A 13,274-nucleotide genomic window follows, 5' to 3' on the forward strand; every position below is an offset into this window, starting at 1 on the left:
TTTCTTAAATTTTGCCTCAAACACAGCCAAAGCACCCAATAAGCATAAGAGTTCAAAAAATTAAAATTATAAAAACATTAATTTTTGGTTTTCCAGTTGGCATGCCAAAAAACAGAACTGACATATCAGAAAAATCTGTCCATCTGATCTTTTCAAAAAACAGGCCACACAGAGACTGGCTTTGAATTGGCCAGCAGAAAACTTCAATTAAGTGACATCTGAAGAGTACAGGCTCAGACCATAAATAAATTTGTTACTTTACCTGAATGGGACCTGTAGTTCTGGTACAACTGATATATCCTTTTCGGTTTCCTAACACGCTGCTTCTTGTTCACAGAGCTCTTGCTTGCGTAATGAAACAGTGACCTCAGGTCACTAAAACGAAAAGCAACTCCTTTCATTATGCTCTGGGCAGTGTCACCAGTTAGAAACATGGCATTGGGGTCATTGATGCATTTCATTAACAGTACTAGCTCAGCTTGCGTGAAATCCTGTATCTCATCACCATAAAACTCATGGATGGACCACGGCAGCTCCCTGAGCTTTGAAAGTCTTTGAGATAAATTATACAGCAAATCCTCTTCATCAAAGTAACCTCTCTGTGATAGTATCTGCTGATAAAGACAGAAGAGGCGATAGATCTCACTCCTGTCTTCAGTGAAGTTTGGTGATCTCTTTCGGCCTAGCTTTTTGTACTGCTCCTCAGTAAGCTTGCCCCCAAAGCAACTCAGTGCCTCAAAAGAGCCTTTCAGAAATGATTTTATTTCTTTCCAAACCAGTGCTGGATTGTACAAGCTTTTACCTTTTATCATTTTTGGCCATATCTCATTTGCAAATACACTGAAAGTCACAAAAGTCCAAGGATCACTTTCCTTAGAGCACGCATCTGCAGCTCCTCCATCATCACCATGTTCTGCTTCAAGATTACCTTCTTCATCCTCATCCTGCCAGTTTGGTACAACCAAGTCTTCCTGAGGACTCCAACCAACAATTACTCTTTTAAGACTTCCGTCTTCATTTCTTGGAAAAAATGGGTCAGGCATGGATGCATCTAGTAACAGCAACAGCTGCTTGGAGGTGACAAACAGTGGAAAATTTTCATCTTTAATGTCTTGTAGCCTGTGAATATTTGGGTCCAGAGGCTTGAAGTGACTGGTCACCTTGGAAGACTTGCTAAGTTCAATGAAATTCTTCTGAACTTCTCGGCACAAGACGGGATTTTTTGTTACGAAGATCTGGTGCAGGTGCTCCAGCCTGTTTGATGCTTCTGCACTACACGTTTGGTCTTCTTCATGGTCACCACATGAATTAATTTCTGCACCAGCTGTGCCCACAGGAACCTCTTCATCCTCGCTGTCCTGGTTTTGCTTATCACTCACCTGCTCCTCACTCGAATCATCACTCTCGTGTTTTAGTTCACTCTCTTCCTTCCCTGAACCAGCTTTTTCAACCTCACTGCACTGTCTCTGCTGCCATGTCTGCCTCTCCAACAGAGGTCCATCTGCCAAGGTGGATTTTTCCCAGTAAGAATAGAATTTCTTCCAAAGCCTATACAAGCAGCAAGTTGTCTTCCCTGTCCCACTCCGCCCAATTAAAATGATTGGCTCCATAGGCTTTGGATTGAGAGCAATCACTGCGTACTCCAACTCCCCAACTCGGAAAGGGTACTCAATGGAAGACTGCACATCATTTATAATGTTAAGTGCCATGTTAGTACTGAAGCTGTGAAATTTCATTATATTGTATTCCAATTCTGCTGCACTAGCTGGAGGGAAATACTCAGGCATGCTATGCTCTTTTGATTTTTCTGCCTCCATGTCTTCAACATAACAACGTGGAATACGCCTCTGTGTTGTCACACTGTGGTTCTGATGTGCTTTGATTATACCCTTGAGCTTTTTCCTCAAAATGCAGGATAGGCCACGGTTGTAAGAAGTGCATATATTTTCTAAGGCACGGTTCAGCTTGCAGTGGTCAAGAACAATGGCCCAAATTCTAATTATTTCTGTGTAAACTCTACCTGATTTTTCTGAACAACTTTTTGTCTGTTCTGTCTCCATGATCTTTTCTGGACTCTCACTGCAACGAGGAGAAAAGTCAATGGCAAGTTCCCATAGCATTCTTGCACCTTTGCCCAGTTTGGCTTCATACAGTTGGATATCAGCTTTCAAGTGTTTTAGTGGCTTCTGAAGGCCCCTAGACCATTCCCCATTGCCTAGCCTCTTAATTGTCATTATGGTTTTAGCTTTCAGATAATGAGGCACAGCTTTACTGCTCAAAGTCTTTAGCGTTTCAGGAGTGCACTCTATTTCCCAAGTCATGTTATCGAACTCCAGCATATATGCCTCAATATCCAGACTCTTCCCCTTTTCTTCCTCTAGTTCTTCCTTCTCTCCATTAGGCAGGGCCATACTAAATTCCTCTGTTCCCTTCTTTTTCTCCCAGTCATTCCCTTTTCTTTCAGGATGAGCTATGCTTCCACAAGGCTGCAAGGAACTTCTTTCCTCTTCCGAGTTAGTCTGGGCTGAAGACGGCTTTTGCATCAGAGGATGATCCTTTTTCAGGGTGTCGCTCACTTTCAGTTGCTGAATTAAAGCTGTGATTGCCTGCACTAGACTTTCCTGCAGTGTTAAGGGGCTGTTTATTCCTTCTGTTTCCTGCTTTTCCAACTGACCCTTTTTTGTTTTTATGGAACACGGGGATTTTAACTCATTATGCACTGCGTTGCCGGATGGTGCCTTTAATGAGAGCCCAGATGAAGAACGCCCAGTGCTCTTTGACTGTGAAATCTCAGAGGCTGGAATGGGTTTAGATGTTTTAACCAACTGCCCTGCTCTGTCTTGGCGGTGCCTCTTCTTTTCCTGTGCAGCATTATTCCAGGCTTCTAGCAGTGGATCTCTCTTTTTAATTCTATGCATCACATCTTTCCCTGATTTGTTTTTTATGTTAAAGTTAATGTCAAATTTTGCCAATAACTCCGTTATTCTCTTAGTCTGCTTTGAAAATCCTCTCTGGAAAACAATATGCATCACTGTATTTCCATTGTCATCTTGTATGTTTGGATTAAGATATGGAAAGTCAGATGGTCTTGAAGCAAAGAGGTCAAGTAGATAATTCAGAATGTTTAAACCAGTGCTATCTGAAAGCAGGAGAACAAACAGAAAATAAACTAACTTGCTTTACAAGTCTTCATTGTATTCCAACAATTTCAATACTTGTTTTTTTCTGCTGCTAGTAAATTAAAATCAGTTGCTTTTAAAAAGAAAAATAAAATCTACATTTCATGTTTATAAAACATGCTTACGTCAAACAGCTCAAAACTGAGCTTTCCCAAGTTTCAGGGAAAACAACACAAAGGCAGCAAAGCTTTAGAAATTCCTAGTGCTGCAATTATTACCATAGCATCAGTCAATTTAATTTCTTTTTTTAACCTCTGGGTACAGACAGGTTTGTTCATTTTCCAACATCAGCCCTGACTGCTACCCAAGGGACACTGGTCACCTGTCATCCAGACAAGCAGCAGCTCAAGGTAGTGCTCTGGGGTCATTTGGTTCACTGTAATAAGGCACCCAGAAGCAGTCTGCTGCAGATAACTTTGCTTCACTAAAATAACCTGCAGGAAATCCCAATTGTTTCCTGATATTTGAGGTCCCTGGAGCAACTTCCTACAAAATAAGATTAGTTACCTCCCTGGGGGGAAAAAAATACATTTATATTCTACAGCTTTCTGGATTTCATCCAGATAATAGATGTGATTTAAATGAGACAATATATGTGAAACATTTATTTTCTAGCTGTAAAAAAAAGTGACATGTCAAAATCACTGTAAAGAAATTGCACATCAAAAACTTTACTCACTGAAAAATACTTCAGAGAACATATTGTCACAGGACTTCTTAATCTTTTGATTTAAAATGACAACTGGCATTACCTTTTAATCCCTTAAAGACACTCAACGAAATGTTTGTGCTTTAAAAATTAAATAAATTCAGTATTTTGAATCATTTTAATCCTTCAACTCAAAAATGCATTATTTTCTTAACTTCAAATCAAATGTGATTTGGGAGCTTAATTTCACAGTTTATCCTAACTTTTTGTATTTTTATGTAAGCCCTACAGTTCTTTCATTCCCTTCTCCCCTGAACAGAACTTTACTTGATTTATTACTGAAAAAACCTGATAAACAGATTTCAGATGCCACTGCAGGCTTTCCTTCAAAGCCTGCTGCCATTGCTGCAACTTTACCCTTATTTCTTCCAGTATACATCCAGTTTATTTCATTCCCACCTAGCACTCATTTCACAGGGCTTCAGAGAGGAGCCTTCCTTGACTGCCCCATGTCACCTGAGCTGCCATTACCTCTCCTCACAGTCCCAGCCAGCACAGCCACAAAACAGAACACATCAGTTTAACAGACTGGTGTGTGTCCTCTGCCCTGCAGACTTTGGGGGCTGAGTGAGACACAGTCACAAATCCTGATCCACTGTCTCTGCAGCAGCAGAACGGGCAGGTAAGGAATGGGGATGTTTTCAGCAGCAAAAGCCTTACCTTTATTATTTAAAGAGATGAAAACTGCAGCATGCAAAGCAGTATCTCCTTGTGTAACAGAGAGGTTTTGAGGGTCTGCGCCTTTGGTCAGCAGCAAATATGCCAGTTCAAAATAATTCTTCCTGAGGCATATTTTCAGTGGTATTTCAGAGCTGGCTCCAATACCATCAGGCAGAGCTGGTGTGAAGGACAGGAAAATATTAGGGTTTAAATCTAATACACCAATCTGCTAACTACAGAAAGCTCTGAACAGATGCAGTCAGATGCTGATTGCCAGGCAGGTGACAGGGGTGTTTTTTGCCAGCTTTTTACATGTAACTGTTAAAACACTTTTTGACTAAGAATATCTTCATAATTTCTCCTTGTTTCCCATTAAGCTGTACCTTGTAATGCTGATAAAAAATAAACAACTGAGACCGAACGAGAGAAAACTAGCCTCCCTTTCGTCAATCTTCAGTTCAAAGGGAAAAAGAACCCAAATCCAAAAGTTCTTTAACTAGACAACATATCTTCTCCAAGTCAGTCAGTCACTGACTGACATAAGAGGCCTCCTTCCTCTCCTGGCATTCAAAAGGTTTCAGCAGTACCATGTGTCCATTTGTCCACTTATAGCTAGCATAAAGCTGTAAGATTAAATTAAATATGCCAGAGGGATCCTAGGAATAAGCTCATACAAAACAAGTATGATGATGTCTACACCAGTTAAAAACAGAAAGACATCTGGTCATTCCTTTGGAATCAATGAAGTAGTCCATTCCTTGTAGCATAACAGCAGACTGCACTCAAAGACTGTGGCTTACACTTTCTACCAGGACAATATTTTGGCTGAAGACATAGAAATTAAGGCCCAAGAGAAACTACAAGTGCAGGAGCAACGATAGTCCTTGGCCTTTTACTAACCCTAGCAGATAAATTTCATTTGATAAACATCTTCCACCCATGTAGCCTTACTAGCTTCTCCATGTCCCACACAGCAGATGCAGCCAATGCATGTGCTCCAACAAACTGCTGCACTTATACAGAGCCACAAAAAGCCCCATGTGTTGGTATTTCTGAGACAATCTTGCTCCCAACATGTCAAATAACATACTGCATCTCTTATAGCAGATTAATATCACAGTTTTTCACCTCCTCGTTCGAGCAAGCATCTTATGAGCTGCACTTGCTTATCCATTTGTTCAGTCTGTTGGATAATGCTGCCAATGTCAACATCTGAGAGACTGCAGTTTTTGAAGAGTCCTCCACCTGATGGATTTTCCCCACTGGCTGTCCCTGTTAGGAGCAGCAAAACTTTATGCCACATTTGCTTCCCCAGCAATTGTTTTATGAAGCTGTTAGCACAGGCATTGGAGATGTCGCATGAGATTTCTTCAGGGATTTCTGCAAGACAGTTAAGACAACATAACTCACTCAAAGCCATATAATGAATTCCACCTCACTGTAAACTAATTTCAGAATAATTAGGTTGTTAAACTGAAAGTAAGGAACATCAAAATATATCTTTCCATCCTTATGCTGTCAGCCAAGTTTGAGCATTTTGATGCATCATGAATTTCTGTGCATATTCCATTGGTTTTAAGTGCAAAACACAACATTAAATATAATTAAAAGCACATCAGTCCTAAAAGTTACAGAAACAGATAAGAGAAGGAAGGGTAAAAGGGCACTTAATTTATGTTAGCACAAGACACATTTTTCACAGCAATTAAGTTTTGTGAAAGGGAGAAATGGAAACTCACTGCACCTTTCACAGAAGACAGCCATTTCAGAAATCGTTTAACTGCATCTTCCTTCAATACATTTTTATTATGTACTCCATTTTCACACCTGTAGAACTGGACAAACTGTTCCAAAACATCCTGGAGAGAATCTGTATCAGCTGTGGCGCTCTCATTCTCTCCTGCAAAACATTACAGAAATTGAAAATCCACTTCCTTGCCAGCATGTTTTCAGGGCAAGACTGTGATGCATTACATCCCAGGGCTCTAAGAAATGTGTAGTGGCAAATTAAAAACAGATGGCTGAAACTCTTACTGCCAAATGCCAGTCCTGTGATAGATTTCTGACCCCAAAGGAAATTTGATACTTTCATCAAATACACTCTTGTCCTGGTTTTGCCTGGGATAGAGTTATTTTTCTTCTTAGTAAATGGTACAGTACCATGCTCTGGATGTAGGATGAGGATACCATTGATAGCACAGTGATGCTTTGGTTGTTGCTGAGCAGTGCTTACCCTGAGACAAGCATGGCTTGGACAGCTGACCTGAGCTGGCCAAAGGGATATTCCATATCACAAAATGTCATGTTCATTATATAAACTATGTGGAATTGGCCATGAAGGGACCACTGCTGCTTGGGGATGGGTTGGGCATCACGTTAGAGGGGTGTGAGCAACTGTACTGTGCATCACTTGTGTTTCATGGGTTCTATTCCTCTTTCTCCTTTTCATAACTTTAATAATAATAATAATAATAATAATAATGGTAGTAATTTACTTTATTTCCATTTTTAAACTGTTCTTATCTCAACCCACTATGGGAGGGAGGGGAAGCAAGGGAGCTGCTGCTTGGTACTTAGTTGGCATCTGAGGTAAAGCCATGACTCTATTTACCATAATTCACAAGGCTGACTGCAATAGCTTCTGTATGCAGGCAGGAAAATGCTGCAATTATATCATTGTTCAGAATTTTTAGAGTGGATGACTAAACCCAGTAATGTTCACAGCATACACTTTAAATGAGCTTGTCTGATTCCCCAGTGCCACTTAAAACCTACAGCCATAAAAGAATTTCCTCTTAAAGTTAAAAAACAAAGCCAAAAACATACACCAAACCAAAATGTTATCTACAAGTTTAAGAGATATTTATGTAATGGGAAATAGCAGATATTAAACAATGTCCCAATAAATGTCCTTAAACAGCAAAAAAGTTTGCTTGGATTTCCTAAATGCTTTAAGGAATCCAGGTACATGAAAGACCAAACAAAACAGTAGCTTTACCTCTTAGGACAAAGAGAGAGACAAGGTTGGTCATCTTTTTAGAAAGAAGGACTAACCTCAGATTGTTACCTGTAAAGCTGAGGCTTATTCTCCAGCCTCTCATTTGCACTAAGGTTAGAAAACTGTTGCAGGCTGTGCATCACCAAAAAAAAAACCAAAAACCAAAAAACCCCTGGCCACAAAAGACAGTGCAACCTGAAATGCCAACCAAAGCCATTATTACCACAAAGGTATTGGTGTTAACCTCCTAATGGATAACCACTGTGCTAAAAACTTCTCCAGAGCAGAGATCTCCACAGTAAAGAAAAAAAAACCTGTGGGAATTTCTTTGCCAGGAGCCATAATGAAATGAAGCTCAATGAAACCCAGTGTTGTCCGACAAACTTATAAGCAATACACCCATGACAACTGAGATATAGCTCAAAAACTTTGCTTTATGCCAAGCTTGATCTGAACATCACTTGGACAACAGCTGCTCTCAAGCAAGGACAAAATGTTCACAATTGACTAGCAGGAGATCACAGTGACAACCCACAGGGAAAGTTACACAAAACACACCCGCAATTGCTTATTTGAAATAAAACGATTCTGTACCTAAAGGTTACAATTTTAAAACAGGAAGAGCACACACTGCATGTAGTACCTTTCTGTTTCCCAGAGGAAGTGTGTTTCTCAATGTGCTTGCTGATTTCTTTTGCAGCATCAAAGTTTTTGTTCTTTTTCAAGATATCTATGGCACATCTTGACTGTGCATCTGGAACAGTGGGATCAACCCCGAAGTTCAGGAGCATGATCACATCTTCTGTTTGTCCTAAAGCAATACATGAAAAAAATTTAGAGGAAGAAAAATTCACATCGTTCAGCAGTTTTGTTGTCTTCTTTTTTATTTTTAATTACCTGGCACAATTTCTAGCATAATTTTAACTTTAAAAAATCTAAGTTCTTTCAGTGTTATAAATTGACAGGGTGGAAATCAGTCAAAGGTTGGACTTGAAGATCTCAGAGGCTTCTTCCAAACTTAATGATTCTGTGATTTCATGATTTATAATATTTATTTTACATAACTATAACAGATATATATATAAATATGTTTAAAAGATACATATAAAGTTACATTTTATAACATTATATATAATACATAAAGACATAAACGTTAATAAATAAATACATATTAAAAATATGTGCTCTCTACATAATAAATACCATATGAATATTACCAAATCAATTTTAAGCACCCAAAAGTCTGGTGTTACCTTGGCATTGATGTTTGCTTCCCCTTGCCACCTTGTGGGCAGAGTAAGAAATACAAGGAAAAAAGCCAAGGTAACATAAAATGAAATCCCACAGAAACTGTGAAGGAAACCATTTCCTCTGACAAGGCACACTGCTATCCAAGCCTTAAATTTTCACCTATTTAAAAGAACAGGAGAGGCTTGACAACAAGTTATATATCTTAGTCAGCCAGGAATTTTGTGGTCCTTTAAAAATTTTGTACTGAACTATATTTACTTAGCTAAGGAATGTTCAACAACATGCTATTTTATCTGGTTTTAATTTACATCTGTGTTGGCTGAGTGACATAGAAAATCCTGAGAAATTACCTCACCGACCTGCAGAAAGGAACTCAATGGACCCATACCCCTTAGAGAACTTAATCAACAGTTGAAGAACAAAATTCAATAGAAGATTGCTTAATGCTGTCATATAACTAGAGATGAATTAAATGCCACAGAACAAGAAAGATATATTGAGAGAGTTAAGGAGTCAAAGGCCTATACACCCCAGAAAACTTGATTAATACATTGCAGGTGCAGTAAGGGAGCCACTTCATAGACTTATATACCCCAGAAAACTTAACTGTAATTGTCTAACCAGGACAGCAAATGTAATAAAGCATTGTTTAGCTGGATAAAACTTGGGTTATCCATTAAAAAAGAAGATAAATGAGATGTTCTGGTGGGAATTAAGAGGAACAAAACACCTATACCATAATGCAATAAATTGGGCTGGCTTTTGGGAGTGTCTACAAAAAAAACATTGGATGCTATATTGTACAGAAATGAGAGAAAATTCTTGTTTCTTTGAACATGTCTATGGCAAATGAATTCTCAATATGTTCCTGATTTTGACTCAAAATTGTTATTAGGAATGTTCATCTCACAGTTTTTGCTGTTAGATTTAAAACTCTTGGTTTCAGGTCTCCAGGTGGTGTGACGTGATTTAAAGGGCACAATGAAATTTAAAAGGTAACTTCTATGATTCTAAAAACTGCAGCATACTTGTGAGAAAATCCTAACCAAAAAACCAAAGAGCAAAAATGGTCACAATTTAAAAAAGAATTATTGTAATGTTTAAGTATCAGTTGCCACTACAAGTCTACATTCAGATACTTTCTCATTTTATTCCTTAGCATGAAATAGAAAACACCAGGGTCTGAAATTTTCTTCCATTATAGATTTTTCCATATGAAAATGAACAATACACACACTAAAAAGAAGAAAAAAAGTATTTACTGCGTTTCTGTGAATATTCACTGGAAGAGGCCACAATATGCAGCAAGGTCTGTCCATCTCTGTCTTTCTGGTTGATCCTGTCCTTCAGCTCTGGCCTCCAAGTCAGTAACCATCTGAAGAGATGGTTCTTTGCTGAAAAGATAAAAAAGCACACTTAAAGAAACAGATCCTGGGGTTGTTTTCCCCTTTGGAGTGGCAAGATGCAAATCTAAGGCCGATTCATGACTCTATTACACACAAAGAAACTGTTGCTCCACACTGAGATGGGGAAAGAAACACTGTACCTTTTTTAAAGCTGATATACTCGGGTTACAAAAGACCTGTATCAATCACACTTCTGCTTCAAAACACAGAAAATAACAATTATATTAGGTTTCCACTACTATCAGGCATGAGTGTTCGAAGAGAGTGTTCAGAACATTTCTAAGAGTGCTTTATTGGCATGGGCAAGGTTATACCTAGATGATCTGACCTGAGCTGTTGGGACATATTTTTTTAATTTAAAAAAGTTCTAGCTGTCAGTTCTCTGATAAAAGCCAGCACTGTTTTATTTTAGCTGCAGATGTCACTCACTTGCTTTGATACACAGTCTGATAACAGCATGCAGAGGATACAGTCCGATGGACTCAGCCTTTGCCCCAATGGAAATCAGCCACTTGACTAACTCCGCGACTTCCTGCAGCTTCTCACCGCGACCATACAACTCAGATGTCTGGTAGCAAAGAGAACAATTACAACTCATCATTTTTACATACACAAAAAGCATTTCTTTTTCAGTATTTTCTATATTTTCATGACAAGAATCAGCAGAACAACAACCAAGCCATAGCCACTGTAAAATGGAACTATTTATTTCATAGACTTTCACAGAATGCCTTGGGTTGGAAGGGACCTTAAATATCATCTTGTTTCAACACCCTGCCACAGGCAGGGACACCTTTCACCACACCAGGCTAGTCAGAACTCCATTCAACCTCAAACACTTCCAGGGATCCACAACTTCTCTGGGCAGCCCATTCCAGTGCTTCAGTACTCTCTGAGTAAATAATTTCTTCCTGATAGCTAAACCAAACCTACTGTCTTTCAGTCTGAATCCATTCCCCCTTGTCCTGTCACCATGTGCTCCTGTAAAAAGTCTCTCACCATCTTTCTTTTGGGCTCCCTTCTGGTACTGGAAGGCCACAATTAGGGCATCACAAAGCCTTCTCTTTTCCAGGCTGACAAATTCCAATTCTCTCAGCCTTTCCTCACAGGAGAGGTGCTCCATTCCTCTAATCATCTTGGTGGCCTCCTCTGGTGGACTCACTCACAAAAAGCTGATGTCAGGAATAGTGTGACCTGCAGGACCAGGGTGGCAATGGTCCCTCTGTACTTGGCACTGGTGAGGCCACACCACAAATCCAGTTCTGGGCCACTCACTACAGGAAAAACATTGCAGTCCTGGAGTGTGTCCAGAAAAAGGCAATGGAGCTGGTGAAAGGTCCTGGAGCACAAGTCTGATGAGGAAAGGCTGAAGGAACTGGGATTGTTTAGCCTGGAGAAAAGGAGGCTGAGGAGAGACCTCACTGCTCTTTACAGGTTCCTGAAAGGAGGCTGTAGCCAGTTGGGGCCTGGTCTCTTTCAACACCTTCCAGCCAAAAGAAGGAGAAGAAACAGCTTTAAATAGTTTCAGCAGAGATTCAGACCAGATAGTAGGAATAAAAAATTGACTGAAAGAGTGGTTAGGCACTGGAATAAGTTACCCATGGAGGTGCTGGAGTCACCATCTCTGGAAGTGCTCAAGAGGCATCTGGATGTGGTACTTAGGTTTTTAGGGGTGATTATGGTGGTGCTGGGTTGACCTTGAAGGTCTCTTTCAACCTTGATGATTCTGGGATTCTGAAAAAGCACACAACCCGAGCAAAAGCCAGCTGAACTTAAAAAGTATGTTCTAGCAAGGACTTAATGAATTGAAGCACAGTCTACAAAGGGTAGATCAATACAGGATACCCTGGAGGTGCGCAGCGGAAACTCAGAAATTCAGACAATATGCCAGAAGGATCAGGACATGAGGAGGTGGTCGGAAACAGTGTTCAGACAAAACTTCTCCATTTGTGCCAGTCATCTTTTTAAATAGCAGTCTTCACACATGCTTCCAACATTTACAAATAAATCCTTTTTTCTAATACCTCATGCCAAATTTTGACTGGCAAGAATTACTCTTTGAGCACAGTTATCAAATCAAAGTACAACAGATTACAGGGAGAATGTAGCAGCAGCAGGGGAAGTTTGAGCTGTCAGAAAGCCACATTTTCTAATTTTTGCAAAGGAGAATTGGTACTTAGGGATTTTTCATCTTGATTCTTTCAGTACAACAAACCCACTAGACCAGGTAAGATTGGTTGGACCAATTCAATGAAAAAATGGCCATACTATTTTGCAAAGCCTGCCCATTTTTCCTGTCTCAGTGAGGCATTTTGCTTTGCTGGAAGACACTTTGCTAAGACACTCTGCATGGGTCTTCTGCTGTGTTGCCACACATCATTGGCGGTGTGGAGTTACTGTGCTTGCACTGGCACAGCACACCTGCCTAATGATACCCAACCAAGACATGCTTGCATATATCCAGTCACTAATTATTCTGCTATCTCTAAAAACAAGCCTGTGATGAGGTGTGACTTTATTTCCCTTGCATTACCCTCAGAATTTCTCCTGCACACTCTGTCAGGTACCTAAATGAAATATAATTATGGAAAAACCACCAATTTGAAATTATTATGACCAAAGTACCACAAGGACTGTAACAGCCAAATGGCAAATTCTAGCATATTCCACCAATATGACTTAAACCTTTGTGAGAAACAGCAGAGCCTGACACTGAAAAAAAAAAACCTGGGAAGCACAAGAGAAAGTACACACCATCTGACAACAGAAAAGGCATCCTGTTCCTTCCAGGCCTGCAAACCTTGAGGAAACTAACAAACTGTCAGGCTGATGGATTTATTACAGGCCTGCAACCATGCTGCATGAACAAAGACTCTCACACTAAGTGTGTAAGTACTGTCTAAGCTCTGCGATAAACAGATTCATTTTGCTCTCAGCTTGTGAGTCTAGTATTCATACACCAACAAACTGTAACTTGCCAGCTAGTTACCAAGCAGAGGTACTGTGTAGCCTACAGCTAACATCTTCTAAAGTTCCTGACAAGAAAGAAACTGCAAGAAATATAGAAATTC

At 39.8% G+C, this 13,274-nt stretch overlaps 1 protein-coding gene across 1 annotated transcript in view; it reads right to left on the bottom strand.

The window, feature by feature from the left end:
• TRANK1 (tetratricopeptide repeat and ankyrin repeat containing 1) overlaps positions 1-13,274 on the bottom strand; it is a 49,525-nt gene that overhangs the window by 18,748 nt on the left and 17,503 nt on the right. The window contains exons 7-13 of the mRNA XM_005519172.3: positions 10,633-10,771; positions 10,060-10,191; positions 8,190-8,357; positions 6,293-6,448; positions 5,677-5,928; positions 4,549-4,725; positions 263-3,139 (exon numbers count right to left, since the gene is read on the bottom strand). Coding sequence (XP_005519229.2) covers positions 263-3,139; positions 4,549-4,725; positions 5,677-5,928; positions 6,293-6,448; positions 8,190-8,357; positions 10,060-10,191; positions 10,633-10,771 — 3,901 coding nt within the window. The remainder of the gene's footprint in view (positions 1-262; positions 3,140-4,548; positions 4,726-5,676; positions 5,929-6,292; positions 6,449-8,189; positions 8,358-10,059; positions 10,192-10,632; positions 10,772-13,274) is intronic.

This window comes from Pseudopodoces humilis, chromosome 1, assembly GCF_049639895.1.
Source record: "Pseudopodoces humilis isolate 2021_Gansu_Grassland_sample_001 chromosome 1, ASM4963989v1, whole genome shotgun sequence".
NCBI classification, from domain to species: domain Eukaryota; kingdom Metazoa; phylum Chordata; class Aves; order Passeriformes; family Paridae; genus Pseudopodoces; species Pseudopodoces humilis.